This window comes from Lagopus leucura, unplaced genomic scaffold (genome assembly GCF_019238085.1).
Source record: "Lagopus leucura isolate 7727_CA_CO unplaced genomic scaffold, USGS_WTPT01 Super-Scaffold_73, whole genome shotgun sequence".
Lineage (NCBI taxonomy): Eukaryota > Metazoa > Chordata > Aves > Galliformes > Phasianidae > Lagopus > Lagopus leucura.
In genome coordinates, this window is record NW_024962252.1 from 8571960 (window position 1) to 8597126 (window position 25167).

Here is a 25167-nt window from a genome sequence, read left to right on the forward strand (position 1 = left end):
TATAACATATTAAAAACAGAATTATTACGGAGTCAACTGGAGCACTTTGCATTAATGGCTTTCACTGACTCCAGGAACAATTACTTGTTTCCTGCTTGTCTTTGCTAGCAGTTGCTAGAGCAGATGAAGGCATTCCCACAGCTGCTCATCACATCCTGATAGCTGGAGGATTCCATCCCCTAGCGAAGAGAACACTTAAGTGCTTCTCAATCAGTTGTCATCTCCAGCCACTTCCATTCTTTGAATGTGGGTGAGGACATTTTGCACATTCTGTTCTACCAATCTTATGTGGTTGTTGTAAGTTGCACCACAGAAATATAAACAAGTGGCTGGAGAATGGTAATATTTTAACCTGCTCTGCATGTTGGCAAGCTGATGCAAGTGTGCTGTTGAGGAAGTCGTCAAGAAGGGAGAAGGACAAATGAGACTTGCTTGCATAGACTGGCACTTCATAGTCTGTCCATAGCCTGCACTTGTGTGTCGTATGGGCTAGGTTGCAAACTCTTGGTTTTTAAACAATCTTTTATCTTATGTACTAAGCTCCTATTTCTGAAGAAAAATATTATGAAGTAAGATAAATAGACCTAACCCAATCTGCTGGTATCAGGACTTCTGAACATGCATCTGCTGTTTGCCTAGTTGGGCTTCATAGCTTTTTACCGCATAATCTTTCTAGTGACCCAAATAAAGTCAATACAAACAAATGTAAAACTATAACAGATTCTTCTTTCAGGTAAGCAGTTTTTGCTAAAGTGTATTGCTCTCAAATTGCTTGATGTTTTTTGCAATTTATGCTGCGTTAGATTTTGACATAAAAAATAAAAGAGAAGTTGACTCTGCTGATGATACTTCATCTCCCAACTGGCATTAGAGAAATCTGGCTGTTTTATAGCACCAGAGAGTATTCTGTGCTTTTGGAGAAATGTGGATGATATAATTTGTTCACTGCATTTGCTGCATCAATCAAACAATTCATTGTTTTGTTCTAGAAGAAGAACGTTTAAATCCCATTAACTTCATGTTAATGTCTTAAATTTGTGCCTAGATTCTCACGTTACCTTTAATGTCAGTGTAAATTGTTAGGTAACTCAGAAAAATGAAGTGTAATGGGGACTGGCAAATGTTAATGTACTAAGTGAAAAAAAATCCTTCAGTTGAGTTTACAATAAGCTTCTTGTTAAATATAATTTATATAACAGAAGTAGTTCGTGCTGGCCTCCTCCCCTCTCCTGTGTGTTGATTGCATGATACCAACTTGGTTTAGTATTTTTGCTGTGTTCATTGCATGTTAAATGAATCGAATCAGCGTATTAAAACTCATTTCTTATGTCCCTCCTATTGTCCCTTTTTGCAAGCTATCAATTGTTGGTGCTCAAAGTGGTGTCAACTCTCAGAAATTAATATCTGTCTTTGTAAGTTTCTTTTTATTATGGCTACCCTTAACAAACGAGATGCCTGTCAGCAGATACCTGCTTTCTTGCATATTCTATAGACTCTTCCTATAAATTAAGAAAGTTCTGGGTTAATTACATGTAATTTTTAACTGAGGTGCTATCCTTCACAAAATGATGCACTTTAACGTAGTTCAGTATTATACTGAATATTCAGATAAGGCCTAAAGCACCTTTTATACTTCTTGTTTGTACTCATACGCACAGTACTTCTCCATGCAGCGATACATCTACGTGCACTCAGCGTTTATTGCTTCAATTAGAAAGCTGTTCCTGAACTCCTTTCACTAGTCAGGAATCCAGCTTTCAACCTACTTGCATTCCCAACCAATTAATGCACATTTGTTTTTGCCTTGGCACTCTCCTAGCCTAAATAAGTTTTTTTCCCTTCACAATATTATCCATATTTCATATTTTTCATACAGTTATGCCTAATTTTTGTTCATCAGAGCCAAATGAGCCAGGCTGTTCTTCCTTCTTGATGAAAAATAAATTGTGTATTCTACTTCACATGAGGTAAAAGGGACCCATCCTGCAGCTTCTGTTCTTGCAGTTCATTAGCAGAACAATTACTTTGGACTGTAGTTTCTGAGTTATTCCACAATAAGTGAGTTTTACTTTTTGACTTGATGCACTGAAAAGTTCGGAGGGTGAATGAAACAAAATTTCAGACTTCTTAGTTTCTTCATCCTGTAGAGACTGACCAATCCTCCTGTGAGTGTGGAACCCTGTTTATGCTTTGGCAAAGAATAACCAAATGGCAATTGCACTAACTGTGGTGTCAGGTGTGGATTCCTGTTTGCGTGTAAGATTATTCAAAATTTGAGTGCTCTAAGCAAGCCAAGCCTCAGGCTAGAATGTAATGATCTGTTGAGTCCAACCCAAGTATCAACTTGTGGCAGTGGCTTCTGAGTTGTGTAGCTGTCACAGAGCGCTGGTGAGCGTTTCATGGCACAGTGATCTGATTCGAGCGGTTGATCCCATCCAAAGCTGGTTTGTCAAAAATAAGTAAATAAAAACAAAACAAGGCAAATACCCCAACGACTGGTATTTCTCTTCATTTGCTTCCCGAATCTGACCCCCCCCAGAAGGAAAAGAGCAAAAACGTGTAGCCAAGGTGAGGAGAAAAGGCAGGACTGCTTTGTTGCAGTGCAGCCTGTATTTGGACTGTCCTTCTGAAGGGCTGCTTAAAGCAGGCCTGGACCTGCAGCTTCCAGTCCTTGTAGGAGATTACCTCCAGTGTTGTTTGCTGAGGACTTCAGTGTGCCTCCCTATGCCTGGGAGTGGTGTCAGCAGGCTTGGTTGGGGGTTCTGGGATTTGTAATTACATATGTGAAGTAGTACTGGTTAAAAAAAGCACAAACAAAAAAAGCCATTAAGTAACATGCCATGCTGCTTCTGGATGTTATTATCCTTTTTCCTGTACTTTAATGTTGCTGCTAAAAAATTATAAATGGATATAAAATAGTAGAAATACATCATTTAAGTAAATAAAAACACCATCCTGCTATGGTACATACAAGTTCTGCAACTACAGATTGACAACCTCAGGGTTTATTTTTCAAAGGTATGTCTACATGAGTTCACTGTTCTTTCTTAAGATGAATTTCATTGAGAACCTGCTGCTGTTCCTTCAAAGAAGGGCTTTCACCTCCATGATTTAATTGAAAACCTGCAGAGAGGTACCAGTGCATTTTGGGTTGATGATACAGAGTGTGTAAAGATGGACAAGCAGTGGCAATGGACAAAAGGGAGAACAGTGCTTACTGTGTGTCACGTCATGTCTGTGAGACCTTGGTACTGTGCATCTTGCAGAAATCCTTGTGTTCGTTTGGGCACTTACTGCTGCACTATGGAACAGAACAGCTGTTTTGGAGCTAGGTATTTGTAGCTATGCTGATTGAAGTAGGACTTTAAGTACTGGAAGCAGGATGGGCAGCAAAAGGATTGTGAGTATCTTTTTATTCAGTGCTTCAAAGAAAAATAGCTATATTGATTATTTTCCTGCCGAGTTTAGTGCCATAGAACTATATATTAAAATTGTAATATTTAAATTTAAATACTGAGTTTGTTTACGATGAAAACTTGAGAGTTTACAGACAGTTTTTTACAGACATTTACAGACATTTACAGACAGTTTGCAGTCTTCTCTTTGAAGTGCTTGGTTCGGGTGCTCCTTTAGGAGCTTGCCCACACTGGTAAGCACCCTCGGAACATGGGTGAGACTCCTGACTCAAAGCAGTGCATGTCAGGCATTATTGCTCTGTGCATTTTACAACAGAACCTTAGCAATCCTGGTGTCCTAAAAGTAGCACCCTCTGTAGAGTGGTGGTTATAGCTACACTGAATTTTGAGGAAATCTGAGTCCAGATTCAAGCTGAAGAATGCACTTTTTACATGTCTGTGAGCATGTTATTTGACTCCTTATCACTTGATCATTCTAGGTTGGCAAACAAGGCGTTATAGAACTGAGGTGTTTTGGCTGTAAATGCATAAATTATTTCAGCATTTTACTGTTTTAGAACTTAGGTATTACGATAATTGAACACGGATAATTGATGTATTGAGTTGGGCAGCAACTAAACATCTGTATTATGCCAAAGGTTTCAAAAATGAACTAAAATTTAGTCATTCTTTCTGGAAGCTCTGCAGTAATTGCACGTGTCCAGTGCAAAGTTACATGCTCTGTGTTACGTTGTTTGGGCAACTTACTTGTTTGGGTAATTTGACAATGAGATAAAAACTGGGGTTGCAAAAGAACTTCCTGTTATTGAAAGGGATTCTCAGGGGCTCAGTGTGGTTGAATTCCATTTGCTGAGTTGCCAAAAGCAATGGTACTCACACTGTAACCGAGATAAGGATATTTCTTGAACACCTCTAAAATGCTACCAAATATTTTAAGTACTTGGTAGTAAGTATTACTGAAAATCTGACACATATATTTACACCTGGTTAGGAAAGACTAACTCCAACTTACCTTTGTTTTCAGAAGACTAACAAAACCTGAAGCTTACAAAGTCTCTTCTCTTAAACTTTGCAGATAGCTGTGGCACAGAAGCTCTTAATCTGTGGACTGTCCTTACTCTTTCACATGACTATTACAAAAACATTGCCTGTGGAATACAACATTGATGAGAACTTCAGAGCTACAGCATCGTGGCCCGTAAGGGTTTTCTACCTATACTTGTCTCTCATGGCTGCCAGACCCAAGTATTATTTTGCATGGACTTTAGGTAAGTGTGGAAAAAAACTACTCTGTATTGAGTTTCATTTGAGATGCTGCACCAACTGTGTTTTAAAAAGAGACAGTGCCCTCTTGAGGCCTCATGAAAACACTGTTAGATGTAAATATTACGAGGCATTGTCAAAGATACTGAATGATGTCTCTTTCTTGTGAAACAAAGCCTATCAACCACAGCACTAAGCACAGTGTTGTGACAGTGTGGCAAATGAGATCACGGAATACTGAACAAATCTATGGGAAACGTGAGGGTTTTTGAAGAGTGATATTGTTTTAATGAACAATGTCTTTTTTGCTTTTTGAAATGTGTACTAAAACTAGTCTGATTTGCAATCCTTGGAGTTCTAGACATATCTGAGAAGTGGCTTTAAAACTTTCTGTATTAGTTATCGGTAATTTGCTTGATGTTATTATTCAAGCATAAAGAGAAAATGAATAAATTGAAATTCAGATGTATAATTGTGTTGTTAGCAGCAGATACAGTGGTATTTCCAGAATTGGGTTGATGATGCTTCATTTTTAGTCTTTGTTCACTAAGAATTCTATTTGACAAGTGGCAGAACACCCATGGTCCTTCATCTAAGATACTGAATAGATGATACGGTTTGAGCAGTGTTTTGCTTTTTGCATCACGTTCTTTAAAAAACAGAACAAACAAAGAAGAAGCAAACCCAACACACACTAACCAAAATGCTGTGTGTATGTAACTTGGCATGCTGGATGTGTCTCACAAAGCAGATTTCATTGATTTCCTCCTTCAGTTTTACATTATTTGTTGTGTAGTTTTTTTGAGAAAGCATCTGTGGGAAACAATGCAATAAAGAAAACCTTAGTGTGGCAGAGGGGCATGACTCATTTACTGCTTTCTGGTCACTGAATGATGTGCTTTCAGCGTGTCTGGATATAGCAATTTTGGAGCTTGTTGCAGAACGAAATATTTTTGAATATTGTGCTCTTAAACACCAGTATCAGCATCTGTCAAAAGCAGGAATCAGCTGAAAAATGAATAATTTTCTACTCTTCCCCCCATCATTCTTCACATGGATTTCTACTTATGTTTGCTAGCAGTGAAGAGTTAGTTTGTTTTTGGTAGAGTAGTGAAAAAAATGAATGACATCAATTCTGTACTTCCAGCTTGCTAACTCATTTTTTTCAACTTTCTCCTTCAATTTTATCTCATCTAGACTTCTAATAGTGTGAGCAGAATGTGCAAGGCTGGATGTTATGCTTTTGAGCTGTGTATTGCTATTCTTTGCACTTAGAAGAAATCTGTTCGTAAAATGAATTATTTAGAATAAATACTAAATGCTGGTTAATAAAATGGGTAACTGTAGTCTTTCTGCTCTAGCTAGCAAGGGATTGTGGTTCAGCTGTTTCTGAGAGCTTAAAATCATTGTCTAATACTTGAAGTTGACATCAGTGATATGACTGCGTGCATCTGTGCAGGTTAGGGGCTGACCTGCTGGAAAGGAGATGTGCAGAGAAGTACATTTGTGTCCTGGTGGACGACAGGTTGGCCATGAGCCAGCAGTGTGCTTTTGTGGTCAAAAAGGCCAATGGCATCCTGGGGTGCACTAAAAAGACCGTGGCCAGCAGGTCGAGGGAGGTGATCCTCCCCCTCTACTCTGCCCTGGTAAGGCCTCACCTGGAGCACTGCGTCCAGTGCTGGGCTCCTCAGTTCAAGAAAGAAGGGAACTGCTGGAGAGGGCCCAGCAGTGGACCACAAAGATGAGGGGCCTGGAGCGTTTCCCTTGTGAGGACAGGCTGAGAGACCTGGGTAAGCAAAGGCTTAGGGGGGAGCTTATCAATGCCTGTGAATATCTAAAGGGCGGGAGTCAATGGATGGGGCCAGGATCTTTTTGGTTGTGCCCACTGACAGAACAAGGGGCAGTGAGCACATACTGTAACTTAGGAAATTCCATATGAACACAAGAAAGAACTTTTTTAACACGAGGGTGACAGAGCACTGGAACTGGCTGCCCAGAGAGGCTGTAAAGTCTCTTTCTTTGGAGCTGTTCAAAACCTGCCTGGATGCTTTCCTGTGCCACCTACTGTAGGGAACCTGCTTTAGAAGGGGGTTGGAGTAGATGATCTCCAGAGGTCCCTTCCAACCCCTAGAATTCTGTGATTCTGTGATATCAGATGTATAGCAGCAAATTTTATTGCTTTGAAAGATAGTTATTAAAGTTGTTACTGATGAGGGAAAAAGTGTAAATTACGCTTTATTAATTCAAGAGTCACAAATCCCTGTTCCAGACTTGTGAATGTTTGGACAATCAGCTTCAGGAAAGGAACAGAGCGTTTGGGTTGATCTTTTATTTTCTGAGTGCTTTAGATTGGTACCTTCAAAAAGCTGTTGAGAAGAAAGGAAAATACATAGTAATGATGCATAAGTAAATGTGTAATACAGATTCCTTCAACATAGTAATAAAAGTTGAGCAAATTCCTAATTCCTCGCCAGTTGTAGGTTAAGAGGTGACAATCTGAACAGAGTGCTTCAGATGAGATCTGAGTTCACACACAGGGTTAATGTCCAGCCACTGGAGGACCTGCACTGCACTGCTACTGGAGAGCCTTTTGACTATGATGCGTTCAATTCCTTAAGGTTAAATTGTGAGAGGAATGGGCCTTGTTTTTCCCCAGGGCCATTTGTATTGCCAGGTGCTCCATGGTGAGCGCACAAAGCTGAGGCAAGGGGCTGTGTAAGAGAGAAGGATATCTGTACTGTGAGATAGATAATGATACTATTCATACTTTTGCTTTCGTAGAAGGTTTTTAATTGAAAGTGCCTATGTAAGCATGGATTCTTTGGTTGTTCAAGCATCTGATACAGTGATTGTCTACATTTAAAAATAATACGCGTAGGCCTTAAAATGTAGCATATTTTGAACTACCTACCTGTTGTGTAATGCACAATACAGGCAGTTTACAGTTTGTTTCTTCTTGTCTCATTGCAGCAGATGCAATTAATAATGCAGCAGGATTTGGTTTTAGAGGCTACGACAAAAATGGAGTTACGCGTTGGGATCTAATATCAAATCTGAGAATCCAGCAGATAGAGGTTTGTTCATTGTTGTTCCAAATAAAATATATGGCCACGTAGGTATTTAATTGTAATTACATTAACTTTTTCTGTACATTTTGTTTATCAAGATGGTGTGTATGCTTTAAATGAGAAATGACACATTTGTACTCTTAGGGAAGGATCTCAGAATATCTTTTACTTGTCAGCTGACTTCTAAAATAGTGTGGTTATAAACTGCTGAGTAAATTCTTTATTCAGCTCATTTCAAAATAGGTTTTTTGTGCAGTTCGTATGCTAGAATTCAGGAATGTTTTGTAACGTTTTACAATTACTGACATAATTGTTTTGGTTTTCTTTTTCAGTCTTCCACAAGCTTCAAGATGTTTCTTGATAACTGGAATATCCAAACAGCTCTTTGGCTTAAAAGGTATTTATTTCTTTAGGGCAAGCTCTTCTGTGCTGAAGTTCCTTTAAGTCAGATGTTTTTGAAGAAAATTTAGCATTTAAAGCTAAACCTTACAAAACAGCACAGTTGTTTAGCAATTGCACGGAACATTCTTCCTATAATGCCTGTATTAAAGCCTCTGAATTCAGATCACTTAGTGTAAAATGTCTGCTAATAATAGAAACTACTTGACTTCTTCACTGGTCGTGGGAAACCTGAAAGTATTAATATGGAGGAGTTTTTTTTACTTTATTTCCTCTTGCCATTCAAAGCTGTTTGTGTTGCTGAAAACAGTAGGCAAAGCATTTAGCTTTGGCTGCCAGCCTGTGTAGGCTGGGAATTTTTTAGCCACGCAGTGATGCAGAACTTTCATCCAGTCTGTGCAAGAACTTTCTGCGCTCCTTCTATAATGGGTGCATGGCAAATATCAAACCCCACAGTGTGCTATCAATAAAACATTTACAATTGAATATCCCCTAGATGCATTTTTTCTTGTCTGGGAAACAGAGTGTCTAGTGATCTAAATCATTGTGCTTCCACCACTTCTTTGTGGTAAACAGAAACAAAACCAAAAAAGCATTCTTGAGGGTAGCACACAGGTTTTGTTAAGTTTTGCCTGATGGCTGTATAGGCAGTCTTTTTCTATTTCTATTTCTATAAGTCTGATTTAATTTAGATCCCCCCATCTTGGGATCACTCAGAGGACTTTCTCTCCTATTGTAGGATGACTGGCAACAGCGTGTCGCTTCCATCAGATTTCATTGTAGTATGTGCTCTGCCTTCCATAATTTCTTCTCTAAATATTTTCCTGACCTAATAATAAAAATTAAAACAAACAAAAACAAAAATAGAGATATCATTGGATTATTCTGGCTGAGTCAATTGGCATCAGCATGTGTCAACTGCCAAGAAGAATTAATGCATGAATTTATTTAGAACGGTTGGAGAAGAATCTTTGAGGATAATCTGAATACGTACTGATTCCTTCCACAGGGAAAAGAGGAAAGTGGAATATTTTCTTAAGCATTCATTTTCAGTAAAAGATTGTTTTAATGTCTGCGTACAAGGACCATAAATAGTGGTGCACAGTACGTGTTACAATTACCTATTACAATTACTTTGTCAGTTGTAGTGCTACATCCATTTTAATAGAAAAACTCACATATTTAAACATAATATTTAAACTCACATATTTAAACACTTTGAAACTCATATATTTAAACATATAAACACTTCGAATATGTCACTTGTTTGCCATTTAAAAGAAGGTAAAAAACTTAGGTATTTATCTCCCAAGAGATACAGAAATGTTGGACATAAACATTGTTTCTGTGTTGGTTCTTTTTATATCTTTGGAAGAGGAACCATCATAACTGTGAATTCCAAATCCTGATTGTGTGTAAAAACTTTGTAGAACTGTTAAGCAGTTAACTGATCTGCACATCTTAGGGATGCTTCAGAAGCATTGTGGATCACAAAATAAAGCAGTTCAAAGGTATTATGGTTAGAAGGATGCACGTTAAAGTAGATTTTTGATGATGGGGCCCTGGGCAGCCTTGTCTGGTATTAAATGTGGAGGTTGGTGGCCCTGCATGTGGTGGGGAGGGTGGAGATCCATGATCCTTGAGGTCCCTTCCAACCCTGGCCATTCTGTGATTCTGTGAATCTGTGATATTTACACAGTAGCAACATATATACATATATACATATATAATACATATGTATATATATCTCATTATAGTTTTCCTCCCTGGGAAATTGCTCAGCCTATTCATTTTCATTTTTATTTTTCCAAAGGAAACACGTAATTCTGTTTGCAAAACCTCTGGGCTTTTTGTTTGCCTATTCTAGCTTCTTTCCAGGTTTCCTCTCTGTAAGAACAGTGAATGTAGTACTTCTTCTGTAACCTTCAAGGTCTTTCCCTGGCTTTTTTATAGGCAGAATGAATGATTTGAATGGATTAATTACATTTCTTTTCTTTAGATAGCTCTGCTACTAGTTCATCAGTATTACCTCTATCTTTTCTTTTGCAGCACCGATCTACTGTTTGCTTATGCTCAGCTGATAGTCACTGTTGATTCATATTTATGATCAGCTGTATTCAGTAATATTACATGGACAGTTGCTGTTTTCTATCTTCCACTTTTCTTAGATATTCTAAGACTTTGGACTTCATGTTGGTGATTTTAGAACATCATTCAAATCTGCCAAGATCTCTTTGGATTCTAGTCCTTTATCTGCTGAGAAAACAATGCACGCCTCCTCCATTTCACCTTCCCACTCAAAAAACAAAAAAGAGAAGGGAAGACAGAGTGAAAAATAAACTTGTTAGCCTGCCACCCAAGCTAGTAATGAAAGCATAGAACCAGGCCGAGGCAGAGCCTTGCTGAATAGCTGACACGTCTTCCCACAACTAGAGGAAATCATTACTAAATATAACAAGCCATATTTGAACAGATTTTCGCAGCCTGGACCCCTATTTCCTTGGTTTGCTTTTAGAAATGTTAAATGAAGTGTTTCAATGGGATTGTTGACAAAACCATGGAGGAATTTTCAAGCTTACATTTAACTCTCTTAAAATGAGGCCTGATGATTTTTCCTGACCTGTGCTGGTAGGGCTAAAATTTGGTTTGTTTATGTAGTTAGTTTTTCTTAAGCTCCTGAATTCTTTGCAGGGGAAAATCTACTTAGTTAAAGCAGTTTAACTAAACCAAAACAGAGATTGAAGCCGTTTACTGATATAAACTAACAAGACCTAATTAACCAGCAGGCAATGAAATACACATTCAAGATTCAAATCATTACTACAGCAGGTAATGTTTTGCCAGTGCATAGTGTTATGGTTTAATGAACAAATTTATTCTGTGACTAATCTCAAGGAGTTTAAAAAATACATGTGCATGACCACACTTACAGGCAGCCCACCCACACTCTGAAGGACACGTGGGTTACAAAAAACACCTCTGTTTTCCAAGTGTGGCTCCCTGCCTGTACACAATGTTTTTGGGAGAGGAGGGGTCTCAGCTTGGTGTGAACCTGCTGACTCACGTGGCAGTTAGAGAAGCACGCAGCATCTTCGCATGCATGCAGCTGATAGGGTAAGATGTTGCACCCCATGGACAGCATACTGCACTAACAGTCCCCTGGCTGGCTGCAGCCTTTATGATGCGTTCCAGCTCTGTCTCGGCCTTGGCAGAAGTCGTGCTGCTGGTGATGACTTACAGCAGTGCGAAACCAAGTTTGGATTCCAAGGTGTCTCCTCAGCTGTCCCCCAGAGATGTCATGCTGCTTTGTACTTCTTTTTAGGCTGACACCTTCTTTGTTTCAAAAATCTTTTGGAACGTTCCTGGTTACTGTTTAATCTGTCCAGTGTTGCTTTCTTCCTTATTTTGGGCAAATGTCCTCAGTCTGGTCTATTATGCACACAAACACCTGCACCCTTCTTAGGTCCACGTTTTTATCCTAATGCTTGTTAGCAAAGTGCTTTTGGCAAGAGGAGGAGACTGTCCTGGTACGCCACACTAAAGAACTCATAGGGTAAAATTTGCTGCATCCGTTTGACTGAAATAAGCTATAGTAGCAAAATACACTTTTGATATTTCACTGTCCAGATTCCATCTCTTTTCCTTTCACTCTTTAACACTGACTGTATTATTTGGTCTCAAAAATCTTTTATATATATGAAAGTAGTAGTAAAGTAATTACATAAGTAGTAAATGTTTTGACTCTGTGTATCATAGCCTTGTCTTCCCCTTTCAGTAACAGATCTACATTCTCTTCTTTCTGTCACTTGCTACGTATTTATAAAACCTTTCTACATGTTGGTATCAATGGCCTTTTTTAATTAAAACTCATTTTTGTTTGCTAGTCTTTGATTTCTGTTCATGCCTGCTTTGTGCTGTTTACTCTTAGTTCACTTTAGTATGCATCTGTTTCCATATTTCTTTTTGGTTTTCTATTTTCTATTGCTTTTTGGTTTTCAGATCATTAAAGAACTCTAGATGAAGCCGTATCAGGACCTTACCATGCTTCCTATCATTGTTCCACATCATGATGGTTTGTCACTGTGTCATTTAATGCTGTCTTTTAGCAACTACTGCTTTTCTTGGATTCCTTTTTCCCTTTGTCCTTCTAGAACTCCTCACCGTAGGTCCTTGCTAAGTAATTCAAAGTTTCTGTTTTTAAAGAGCAGAGTTCAGCATTCTCCTTATTTGATATCCTCACGTTCCTCAAGTCATTCATCATCATGCTCAAAACTGCCCTACACACGTGTGTGCAACTGCAGTATCTCTGTTACTCAGAATTGAAGGAGTTGTTACTTTTCCCTTTGCCCATAAGTGGCTTTCATTTTATGAAAAATATATATCAGACTCATTGCAAGAGTTTAATAGTTTCTGGCTTCTGGTCCAGCTTTTCAAACACATTTTTAGATAACTTAAGATCCCTTATTGATACTGTCTTTGGATGCTGCTGTGCAACTTTGCTATAAATAAGCACCATAAAGGATGGCATTGAGCATAGATAGCACTGAAGGTTTAAATCTGCAGCCGTGAGCAGCTTTAGGCATTTTCTGTAAGTCTTAATGTAGTGGCATTATTTTTAAATAACAGTAATCTGCAATTGTACTGCAAAGAGTACATTAGAGATGAGCCTGCTGAAAGTATGAAGGTATAAATGACAACTGGGAAGGTTTGTTAACAATCTGTCTCATGTTGTTTATCTTGATTTGTCTTTCATTTGCTAGAGTGTGCTACGAGCGAGCCACCTTCAGTCCAACAATCCAGACGTTCATCCTTTCTGCCATTTGGCATGGGGTTTACCCAGGATATTACTTAACATTTTTAACAGGAGTGCTAATGACGCTGGCAGCACGAGCTGTAAGTATCAACCAAACATCTTAACTCATAAGTAGTTCTGACAAAGAAAAGTGAGATCACATGAGCAGAGTTCAAGGACAGCTCATGGGGAGCAGTTGTGTTTTCTCAGCAGGATTTTGCAAGCAAATTCAGCATAAGAAATAATGAATCCAGCATAGGAATTAATGAATCTTTTTATATCAGTCCCATTTGATATTGTTTTATTAAAAGTTCTGAAGTGTGTCATTAGAACTAATATTTGGAGTATTCTGTTGGTTTTTTTGTACCCCCCTAGTCCTGAAATACACCTTTGTAGTGAACATATGAACGTGGTTTACTACAGAGGATCTTTTCAGCAGGAGCGTTCTGGTTTTCATTTGTTCCAAAACTGAGTGGTTACAGAATGGCTTCATAGAATAGAATGCCTGCCACCCCCAGACAAGTAGTCTTAAGATGCACTGGATTTAGGGGAGATGGGTGCCTGTGCATTGTTTTGCTTAAATGTGGCTAAAATACTTAGAATCCCTGTGCTGGATTAAACATGCTGCCTTAAAAGGCAAGGAATTTCAATGACTTCTTCAGAAGTGAATGGGTACTTTGAATGGTTCAAAGATGTTTGTCCAGACATTTCTATTCTTCTTGTGTTTTTTGTGGAAGTACAACAAATTCTATGCAGTAAAGTAGCACTAATTAATTTATTACTGATCTAACTTACTGTTATATGGGTGTTTTTTTTTTAGATCAGAAACAATATCAGACACTATTTTGTTGAATCTCCTGCTGTTAAACTATGTTATGATATTATAACATGGATGACAACGCAAGTAGCAATAAGTTACACAGTTGTGCCATTTGTACTGCTGTCTGTGAAACCCTCTTTCACCTTTTACAGGTAAGCACGTTCTCCCTGTTTCCTTTTCTTTAACTAAAAGGAAATGAGTTTATTTTCTGTTACAGCACTAGATTCTGTGGGGAAGACTTTATTTCCATTTTCCCCTATTTTTTCTTTATTTTAAACAAATATCTTAGGCACAAAGTACTGTATTTGAGTGGGTCTCAACAATGTATTCTTAAGCATCCTGAAAGACTGCTCATCATTTTCTTCAATGATTGGTTTTATTTGTTTTTCAGCTCCTGCTATTTCTGTCTTCATATCGCCAGCATCCTGGTGTTGTTGGTATTTCCATTGAAAAGAACTCAAAAAGGAAATAAAAAGCATGAAAGCATCCAGCCAGCGTGGTCCAAAAAACTAGAAGAAGAAAATCTTTTGCAAAAGAACAGTTATTCCACAACAAATAATAGTTTCAGTCAGAAAGAAGAAATAACCTGCAGATATGAAGCACTAAAGCAGTGATTGAGGAGTATTATGATCAATATATTTTGTATGTTTTCAGAAACCCATTTTTAGCACCTTTTAAAGGGGTTTGTATTTGTTTGCAAAGATGTTTAGTATGACAAGAATGCATTACCTAGGAAAATCACATACAATAGCAAGACTGGAAACAAAACAGATTAACCCCTCCCATGCCATGTCCCGGTGGGTCACGCCTTATATGAAGATATTACCATTCTTTCAATGGGCACTCAGGACTTGCAACGTATGTCCATAGGGTCATATGTGTGCCCTCTGCTGAATGTACGTTGTGTATCCCAAGGCACTGATGGGGTGAAATGAAATCGTGTCAATCTAGGATTAACAAATGGAAATTGATTTTTCCAAATGAATGACTTGCCTTAAACCCTCTATTTACTGAAACATTGTTTCTAAGCGGTATTTTCAAGTCTGATTTTGTGGAAAGTATTTCAAATATTTAATACTATATGCTATAAAGAAGGTAAAATATGAAATGCAGAGTCATTGGAAGGTTTTTGAACCTCTTCTCTAAAAGGGAATTGCAATAAGCATCTCAGTATTTGGAGGGTTTTCTTAAAGTATCTCAAACAATTACAGTACATTATGGAACTGTAAACATTACTGATGCCAAATCATAGTTAGGTTTCTGTGACAGAATCTAATGAAGCATAGCCCTTCTGAACAGATTAAAAAAAAAAAGTCATCTCAAGCTTCTCCTTTTCCAGGGCTTCACAGCTCTAGGTTAGGTTTCCTTTAATTTCAAGTACATAAAAACAACAAAAAACACCACTGATTGGGCTTTGCAGTTGGGGAAGGAAAGGCAGCCAAAGGATGCTGAGGACAATGTGCAAGCACAGAATTTCAATGGAAATTTGTTTTTACCCTTAAGTACCAGAAATATTTGTCCTAGAATATAATTGTTTTACCAAAAAAGAGGTTTTAGTACTTAAAAAAAAAGTAATTTTGAGTTTTAAGGCATACAGTAGTTGATGATGCTAGCAGTAATTAACTTGAGATCTAGTTCACAATCAAATATGAAATCACCATGATGAACAAGATCTGTATGCTTGACCATTGATTTCTCTTTATGCAAAGAAGTGTATGAACCGGGGGAAAAGATTTTTCTTTAAATTAGAATGTTAGATGCAGGTTTCACATGGCACTTGTAGGTAAAATAATGAAAGAAAGAAATGCGTGAGAATGTGTAACTGACTGAATCATGGCAGAAAGTCAAGGGAACCATGCATTGGTTCTGTCTGCGCCAGACCGTGTGTTGAGATGATGGTCGCTGCTGGAGTACTGTTTTAAAGGGCTACATTGTAATTGTTTGTATTCTGTGTTATCTTTTTCTTTTAGTAAGCACAACTGCTTACCCACACCTATGGGCTCTAAAGATAAAACAAAGTACTGCAGGGGAAAAATCACACGGCTCGTTGGGTAACCTATGACCGAGTGAAAACAAATATGTCATGCTGTTTTGATCCTGATATTTTTGATCAAACATCTGGCACCAGTGAGGTCAGTGTTCCCACTCCGGGGTCAATGTTGCATTCCAGGGAAACTGCAGTGGTCGTTCTCAGCTCTGGGGGCATTGCTGTGCAGAAATATCACAGTATTTGTCCCGTTTGCTCTCCAAAAACCAAATCCTCAGTCAAGTCTCTGTGACCTCACTGTCGTAATTCTGTGTCTGGCCTTTGGCTCCTTGCTTGAAACTTCAGGAGGAAAACATACTTTTTGTTGTTAGCACTTAGCATACTTCTTGTAGGTTAGCACTAAATAACTAACTATTTAAGTAACTAATTAAGTAATTAACACTTGGAAAGGTGGAACCAAATGTGAAATGAGTCTTAGATAGGCAGGGATGTTCGTTGTTTCAGTGACAGCTGTATTATCTTAAAAAGAAAAAAAATCAGGTTTCTGAATCCTTATGTTGGTCATTCAAGCAGGCTTCCCCTTTGCATGGGGCAGCCACTGTCATCAGATGTGTTTTTGAAACAGCATTTTTTCTTCCATTGTTTGTAAATAAGGGCACACTAATTTCTTTATGCTTATTTATCCTCACTGGAGATAGAATCAGGAAAAATGTTGTCCACTTTCTGTTCTTGGAAGGATATTTACATTAAATAACAAATGGAACTGCAGTCTTGTAGGTGAGTAGATTTTGGGTTGGTTCTTTTAGTATTTGCTGCTGTTGAGTTTAAATTCTCCTTCTAGTTGGTGCAGGCCACGTATCTCCTCAAAGGAAGTGGGCTTGGATGCCAGTGCTCCTGATGTGCCATTTTCCATTAATATTCTGGTACCCCTGTTTCTTTCTTTTGGCATGAGTGCCACTGCGTACAATGAAAGCGTCTGAGTTCTTGATTAAGAAAGATGAAAACAGTTGTAAGCAACCCCCAGAAAATAAGCTGAATTAGGCTGTGAAGTCTGGTACTTCGACATGAGCAAATGCACAGATACAGTTCTGTTCAGAGGTTTATGTAAGTTAAAACAGCTAAGAGGATACACTCATGCGTTAGCTGGTCACGCACAGCGAAGATGGGTTTCAGAATTGGACGTGACAGGGGTCTGTGTGCAACACAATTCGTTTATTTCTTCACGATTTGAACTCTGTAAATAATAGCAGCATAAGAAAATGACAATTTTGTTCTGCCTAGAATTTCTTTTGACGTGCAGTGTCCTAGAGTTTAGTTTTTAAATATCACTGTCAAATATAGAAGTACTCATAACCAATGTGCTCTTCATGTACATGAATTCTCTTGAGGACTGTCACAAGAATGGGCCATGGGGGTTTTTCTGTTGCTTTTTTTTTTTTTTCTTTTAAGTGGCAGCACTCGAGTTTTTGTCGTTATTTTCCCTCCACTTTGCTAGTTTTTTACCTTGCTACAGCAAATGGAAATGTTGCACTGGATCCTTTTTATTCATTCAGTCGTAAAGATAAGAGCAGCCAACCCAGATGCTTTAGATAATTTTCAGGTTTTACCCACACGGTTTCATAATAATGACTTTGAAAAGGTGGAGGTGATTTACTACATATGACTCTTTCTGAGAAAAATAGTAGAAAGCAAATTGCTTAGAAACACTTCAGACATGAAAGAAACATGGTTTTAAGTATTCTTTCACTTAATGTATATCCAAAAGATAAAAGTCTTTTCTGTGTTCCAGATCAGCACTCTTTGAAAAGATAACATATCATTCATGATATTATGGTGCTTTGCTGATATCTGCCTATTGTGAACAGTTCATCCAGACACTTAATGAATTAATATTATTTACTAAATGCAGTCATCCTGACAGTAACTATTTGCTTGCATAACTTTTCTTTAATGCTTCTGTATTAATGAAAGAGATGTATTATATATATTTAAAGAATAGTTTCAGTGGTGCCTACTACTGTTCCATTAGGGAAGCTTTGTTAGCTACACATCTACATCAGTGCCCTTCAGGAAACTTATTTTTCTGTGGCTATTCTTTAAGGTGACATGTAGACAATATTTCCATAACAAGTGACATTTGAAAACATGCTTTCATGTAAAAAACACATTATCATGTAAAAATACTGGTCCTCATTTTAATGTGCTCTTAATAACAAGGCAACAAAGACAACTTTGCAAAGAGATTTTAAGTGTATTCCGTACTCTCCACTGACTTGTGATATGAGTTTTACCAGTAGAGTATGTTATATATTAAGAAATGGTACCATTTTTTTAACTTCCTCCCTTCCCCCTACAGGAATAAGTAGTACAAACAGAAGCACTGTGTTTGTCTGGCACACACTTGGTAGCTGTGCCCCTTCTTAATAGCGCTGATTTAGTTAGTGGTAAAACTTCTGATGTGGCTGAGATCTGGTTTTGCAAACAGCCCTCTGAGAACTTGGCCTCCTGTCAAATTCATATCAAAAGTAATTTTAGCAGTCTGCATTTTTCTCAGGAAACAAATTATTGTCAATTGCTTTAAATACAAGGTCAGATGGATACTCACGTTCACATACAAATGTGTTACAGTTGCTTACGTGTAAACTTTCACTTGTTCAGCTTTCTAAGTCGGCCTTGAAAGATGGAGAAAGGATGGGTTATGATCATTTTAGGCTTTCATTCCCTTTGCCCTTAGTTCTTTCACTGTGTTGGTTTCACTGGCACAGCTGCCCAGAGAGCTGTGGGTGCCCCATTCCTGGAGGTTCTCAGGGCCGGGCTGGGTGGACCGCGAGCAGCCCATTTGCAGTGCCAGCCCCTATTCTGCTCACGGTCAGGATGGAACACGTGCCAGCACAGGGGGCTGTGCAGTGCTAAGCATGTCCCATTGGAGCAGAACTGGCAGGGGAGCTTACGGCAGCCGCAGCTGTGGCTGCTCTGTGCTGGGTCTGCCTGAGCTGCCATGGGTGTTGCAGTCTTAACCCAGGTGCTTCACAACCACCACCAGATCCTGGCATCTGCAAAGCCACCCTGCCATGTTGTAGCTGCACGTGTTGAAACAGCTGCTTGGCGTGGTTAAAATTAAGTGATGATTATTTTTTTAATTTCTTAAAAACGTTTTGAGAATAGCTTTTTGTATACTTTTAATAAAATCTAGCTATCAACTGTAACAATTTTCGACCCCATTAAATAACCTCTAAAACAGGACTTTGCTCCCTTCACAGCTATACAAATATTCAAAAGCAAGCTTTGCCACTTCATCCTGTTCTGTGAGTCAGCTATGTGTGTGTCCAATGACTTTTGGCCTGGTTTTGGTTTTAGATGTTTGTAGATTGCCTGGATCCCTGTGCCTATCCATATAAACCTCGTGAGCTGGCAAGCTGTAGTTGCCAGGAGTGTGCATAAACAGATGTAGCTGAGGCCGTACTGCTAGTTACGTGAGCTTGGCTTGGGTGCACCTGCTGGGGCCTGCTTGATCTGCTCCCACAGTGCTGAGCTTCTACTTCTAGAAGTGAGAACAGAATTCACTGCTTGCAGTTCAAGTGGAAAGTTAAGGGCTGCTTTCACTTTAGGTGTTCTGCTGTAGACCATTGGGCTGCTGATAAAGGACTGAAATCAGAGTTGGAAATTGCAGGGCCACTTCTGGAGGGCCTTTTTCTACTGTTAGTGACTGAGCACCTTACTCCTAATGAACCTTTTGGCTAAATAGGCCTCAAACAGTCCCTTTTGTTCCAAGGCAAACAGTCCACGCTGCACTGACATTTAAGTGTCCCCACAACACAGCGGGAGCAGCCAGCTGTGGTCTGGGCTTCAGTCAGACTCAGCAGCTCCCTTCTTTCCTCAGCAGTTCCCCCTTCCCGCAGAGATGTGATCAGAGACAAAAAGCAGTGAAATGTGGCCCCTGGAGACCTGCAATCCAAATAGTGCAACACTGCACATTAAAGATGCAGCCAAATGTTGTGACAATAAGGAGGATTTGCTTACATATATTTTGCCTTTTTTTCTATGTTTACCTTTACATTTTTCCTGTGTACCTTTTTTGCCCGGTGGTATTGGCTGTTTCTCTGCAGCATCTTCTGATGTGTCATACCGTGACAGGTGTCAGAAGGGACACAGCACTGCCGGATGGTCATTCTGACATCCCAGACCTCAGATGTGTTCTAGAGCAGTTAGAAGAGAGCATTTGAAATGTATGGGATGAAAAATGGTGCAGGCCTAGTGAATATAGCATTGTTCAAAGATGTGGTAATAAGTTATTCCGTTTAAGAATATAAAATACAGAACCATGTTCTCTCCTGCCTTGGTCACACGTTCAAAGGAGTAGTTTTACCTCAATGCAGTAGTTATGACTCCAGATACCCGTGTATTAAGGTGAGAAGACACCCCTAAAAGTGTGGATAGTTACAGTATCCCTAAATTTGCCTTTCCTGATTCAGAATATAATGCATTGTCGGTGAATTTCATTTTTATTATTCCAAAATATATATTTTTTAAAAAGTGTTATTTTTCAACAGATCCATAAACTAAGTGTTGGTGTATGGTAAACTTAAAATACCACTGTTAGTTACACTGTGATTGTGATATTTTAATAATTACATATTTCTAATTTGTCTCAGCCGTGCTGCAGAAGCGGCATGCTGTTATGTTTTAAAGGTGTTTTTAACTTACCTATAAATGTTTTTTTTTCTAATTTGTGTCTTTAAATCTGATTAAACTGTAGTTACAAAAAAATGTGAACTTGTTTTTCCAAGTTCTTTGGTGTCTGTCTGTTTTTAATTAGTGCCAGGAATGGTATCACGCTGTGTTTTAAAGCAGCTTCTCCTTTACAGATTACCAAACATTACACGCGCTTACATTGTTACTTGGGGTATTCTGTTTAAAAACTGCTTTCATCCCATGGGGCTTACATACAAATATGTACATGAAATAGTTTCCCAAGTCTGGCTGCGTGTTAATTGGCAAAATGTCCTTACACAACATGCAAATCTCCATCTCAAAGCTTCCTGCTACACTGTGCGGCGACTGCAGTTTTTTCCAGCTGGGAGCTGCACAACTACCAAATCACAACCAGTGCTTTGAACAAGCTGTTTATTTGATTGCTGACTCCAAAGAAGCAGGATTAAATGCGTCCTATGTGTGTGTGCTTCTTTTGCTGTTTGAAACTTCACTAAGAGGGCTCTGCTATGGTAGTTGCTGTTGGTGGGTGATGATATCTTAAAACATATTCCTCGACCTAAAGTCTCTTTACCATGCAGATTAACATAGATTTATGGAAAAGAAGGTATACTGGATGCTACAAGTGCTGCTCCCATGACTTCCTGTCTGATACAGACTCACTCCCTCTCTTCTCTTCATCAGGTATTAATGCTTCAGAACAGACTTTCAAATGCCAGTGTAATTTGCTGAATGGGTCTTTACAAGGATCTGTTTCTGCAGGTGGTCCCACCTTAGAGCAGCACTTAGAGCACGTGTGCTGCTCTCTGGAAAGACCCCACTGTATTAATGATATTTAAACGCTGTGTTCAGACTTTCCCTTTAGGAAGCTGTATTGTGGGAGATAAAAAGCACTCACCACTTCAGCACAAGACTACAGATACAGCTGGAGAAGCTCCTGTGACTTGTCATTCCAACCAGAACTGAGGTACTGCCATGGAAATTGCCTTCTCAGCTATGCTTCACAATGGAGTGGGTCACAAGTATGAAAATCATCACCATGAACTAAAGGTTTATGACTGCATTTAGTGAGAAACATTTGAGCTGATGAAGACAAAATACAACTGCTGAGATTTACTGGTACACCCAATTATTCTTACAATGGAAAACTGTGACTCCATGCCTTAAGATACTGAAGAAAATGTCCTGATTCAGAGCATCCTGGAGACACAGATATTATCCTATGCCAACAGTTAACCTTAAACTGGCCCAAGTAGCTTCCTGATAACAAAGCAGGACGTTTTAGTGTGTAATGCAGTTTTAGGGGAAGACATCTTTACCCTAACTTAAATTAGAAGTGGAGACGTGTACCCTCAGTGGGGTTTGCAGTTCTTCCTGGGATGGCTGTGTCTAGCAGCAAAATAATTGTCTCCATGTGGGTTATTCATTATCTTTCCAAACTCAGTAACCAGCAGTAAAGGGAATCTCTGCATTTGTATTGTTATTCTGCTGACATAAGAAACACTTCTAAATATGAATCAAGTGTGAGATATACAAAAGGCTCTTATGACTTGTACTTAAAGCAGTTTTCCCAGAAGGTTCCTGATGGGATCCCTAAATTATTTGCTTGATAATTAATAACGTCATTCATTGGGGGATAATTCCATGGCAGATTTCCCTTTGTTTGAAACATGCTGGCCTTCATGGCAAACCTTATTTCTGTGCCCCAAGTCTCTGCATCTTTGCCCACAGAGTCCACCTCATAACAGCCTTTTCCCATCGTAATGCTTTGGTCAGAAGACAAAAATATGTTTTTTGATCAATTTAAGTTGAAGAAGTTAGAAGAAGGAAATAAAACAGTTCAAGCATTATAGTAATTATTAGTAGTACAATAATAGGATTATTAATGATTAAAGCACAGTCAAAATCTATAACCTTGTACAAATTATTTCACTAAGTCTCATTTGTTTCTGGGCTGTTAATTGAACTGATGTTTGGGATAGTGTCAGGTATTTAAACCAATACCTTCTAGGTGTGCAAAGGAACTTAATTACTTTTTTTTTTCAAGTTGGTTTTGATGGTATGAATGATGTTACTGCAGAATGCAGCAGTCTGTCAGAGGGGGGATTATGAATCCTTCAAGTCATCTGTTGTGAGTTCTCATGTTTCTCTTTCTCCATAGGTTTTGTTGGGGTTTTGTTTTGGTGTTTGTTTAATGAGGTGTTCAAATGGCATAAATCCCAAGCCCCAGAGGCCACTCTTACTGTTAGTGATAAGTTTTAGAACATAAAGACAAAAATTCAAATGGGAAACAGAGCACTCCATGTAAAGTTAAGATTTTTCTAGATTGCAGCTTGAACCTCTCAATAGAACCATATTACATCGTCTGTGTGAATTCACCAGTGGGAAAATGTTGCTCATGTAAGGGTAGGGTGTGAGTGGAAGAGCATGAGACAGAGTTCTGCAGTTCCTCTGCTGAGATCAGCAGGCACGAGCATGTCAGGAGTTGGGTGAGCCGAGTGAAGGGGGGAGAAGGTGAAGTGCAGACAGCAGTGCCTTCCCTGCCCCCCCATCACCAGGACATACAGGGCCCTCGCACACAGGAGCTGCTGTTTCTGTTTGTAGTCATGGGGTGAGAATATAGCTAATACCTTATGTGTGGAAAAGCTATGGTAAAAGAATAAGGATTTAGATTATGATGATATAAAGTGAGATTAATATACACTGAAAAACAGTATTTTGTTTGAAAGTCCATAGATATCATGATGCTCAGCTTCTTGAAACATCGGGACCACTCCTTGGGCATGAATTTAAGCAGTGCAGTGAATGCTTTCTAGCTCAGCAGTAACTGCAGGGATTTGGGATCTTTTCACATCTGCTGTATAAAGGAGAATGTGCTTTAGGCCTTTCACTGCTCCCTGTTTTTCAGCTAAGCGTATCTTTTGGTGCAGACCTAAGCGGATACAGCTTCTGATCTTCAGAGCTTGCTCATTTTTTCTTGTATTAACAATTTTTGTGCATGTAAGGTACTCATTCTATCTGGGTATGAAGAAGTTCTTAATATAATTGAACTTCTTTAAGAGGTCACAGGAGGAACTTGCAGTCACTTTATGGTTAAAGGTATTTAGGACATATGGGAGGCACTGTGCATGTTTCTGCAGGAGGCTAGCAATTATGTTTCTACAGAGGAATGGAAGATCTCAGTGTGGTGAAGATTGAAGTTGACACTTTCACCCTTGGGAACTGGCAACCTCAGAAATATGACTGCATCCGGGTCTGCGACCCCAGCGCAAGGACGACACAGAGCTTTTAGAGAGGCTCAGAGGAGGGCCACAAAAATGATCACACTGTGGAGCACCTGTACTATGAAGAAAGGCAGAGGCAGCTGGATTTATTCAGCATGCAGAGGGCTCTGGGGAGACCCCTCTGGAGCTGTGGGTGCCCCATCGCTGGAGCTGCTCAAGGCTGGGTCGTGTGGGCCCTGGGCAGCCCGAGGTGGAGGGGGCCAGCCAGCCCATGGCAGGGGCCGGGCAGGTGGGCTGTGAGGTTCCTTCCAACCCAACTGCTCTGTGATTCTGTTTTTTTGCCACCCCAAGTTTAAGCTCGTGTCCGTGCCTGTCGAGGGAGCTGTTATTACTGCGGTACGGAACTAAACGAATCCTGTAACCAAACACGTCTGTGGATTTGGATAATCCTGGGGACGGCTTTTGACAGCCACCACACAGGTTGTACGCAGAAAGCACGGACTGAAGCGCCGTCAGAAGCGTCGTGATGAGACCCGCTGCAAGCATCGCGGGAAGCCGCAGCCCCGAGGCCCAGCGGCGGGCTGGGCACAGCGGCTGTAAGGGAAGGCTGCGGCGCTGAGCGCGGAGGTGCAGTGCTCATCCCGGGCCGCTCCCCGCGGCAGGGCGCCGTGCGGTGGGTGACTCAGGCCCGCCAGGGCTTCCGGGCAGGCTTTTCCGAGCTTCGTGACGATCCGTTTAGAACCGGTTATTAACGCGCGGCCCCTGCGGGGCCGTTCAGCGTGAGCGGCGCCCGCTAGCGGCGCCTCCCCGTCCCCGGGCAGGGCACAGCACGACCAGCCCCGCTGCCTGGGGGCGCGGAGGAGGGCACGGCTCGTCTGGGGGCGGCGGGCGGTGCCGTCTCCCCTCACGTGACCGCCAGGCAGAGGGAGGCGGTCAGAGAGAGGCAAGATGGCCGCCGCGGCCGAGGGGAGGTGAGTGGAGCTCGGAGCCCTGGTGCCCTGTGACGGCCCGCTGGGTCGGGGAGCCCCCGCACGGCCGCGCCCCGCCGACTTCGGGGTGAGCGGGGCGGGGACGGAGCGGGGCAGAGCTGGGGGGAGGCGGGAGAGGCCAGAAGGGCTCCGGCTGCCGAACAAAGGCGCGGGGCACGGTGGGGCCGGCGCTGCGGGGCCGGGAGCGGGAGGCGTGCGGGGCTCGGGGGTGGCCGTTAGACTTCTCCCGGGAGCGAGGAGATGGAACGCGAAAGGAGGGCTTTGTCGTCAGCTCCGGGTGCTTGGGAAAACGCTCGTGTTGCGTACGGAATGGATGTTTATTCTTTGTTCCGCAATAGCGGCTATTTAAAGTAACTCTGTGATTGAGAAACGTCCGTCTGGTCAAAACACGGCGCGCCTGCCGCCTCCGAGCTGCGGCCTCCGCCGCTGATAGGCGGCAGCCCCGCTGCGAGCCGATCCGTGCCGCCGCCGCCTCCCTGAGCGGCCGCGCTGCTCCCGG

At 40.5% G+C, this 25167-nt stretch overlaps 2 protein-coding genes across 7 annotated transcripts in view; both read left to right on the forward strand.

Moving 5' to 3' along the window:
- Positions 1 to 20505, forward strand: part of MBOAT2 (membrane bound O-acyltransferase domain containing 2) — a 90401-nt gene extending 69896 nt beyond the window's left edge. For both annotated transcript variants that reach the window (XM_042889424.1, XM_042889435.1), the window contains 6 exons: positions 4492 to 4684; positions 7650 to 7753; positions 8080 to 8144; positions 12907 to 13039; positions 13759 to 13910; positions 14150 to 20505. In XM_042889424.1, the coding sequence (XP_042745358.1) occupies positions 4492 to 4684; positions 7650 to 7753; positions 8080 to 8144; positions 12907 to 13039; positions 13759 to 13910; positions 14150 to 14372 (870 nt within the window). In that variant the 3' untranslated portion in view covers positions 14373 to 20505. The remainder of the gene's footprint in view (positions 1 to 4491; positions 4685 to 7649; positions 7754 to 8079; positions 8145 to 12906; positions 13040 to 13758; positions 13911 to 14149) is intronic.
- Positions 20506 to 24556: 4051 nt separating this feature from the next.
- KIDINS220 (kinase D interacting substrate 220) overlaps positions 24557 to 25167 on the forward strand; it is a 59027-nt gene continuing 58416 nt past the window's right edge. For 4 of the 5 annotated variants that reach the window (XM_042876991.1, XM_042877006.1, XM_042877015.1 and 1 more), the window contains exon 1: positions 24557 to 24650. The gene's annotated coding sequence lies outside the window, so the exon portion shown is untranslated. The other variant, XM_042876998.1, reaches the window with a different exon arrangement.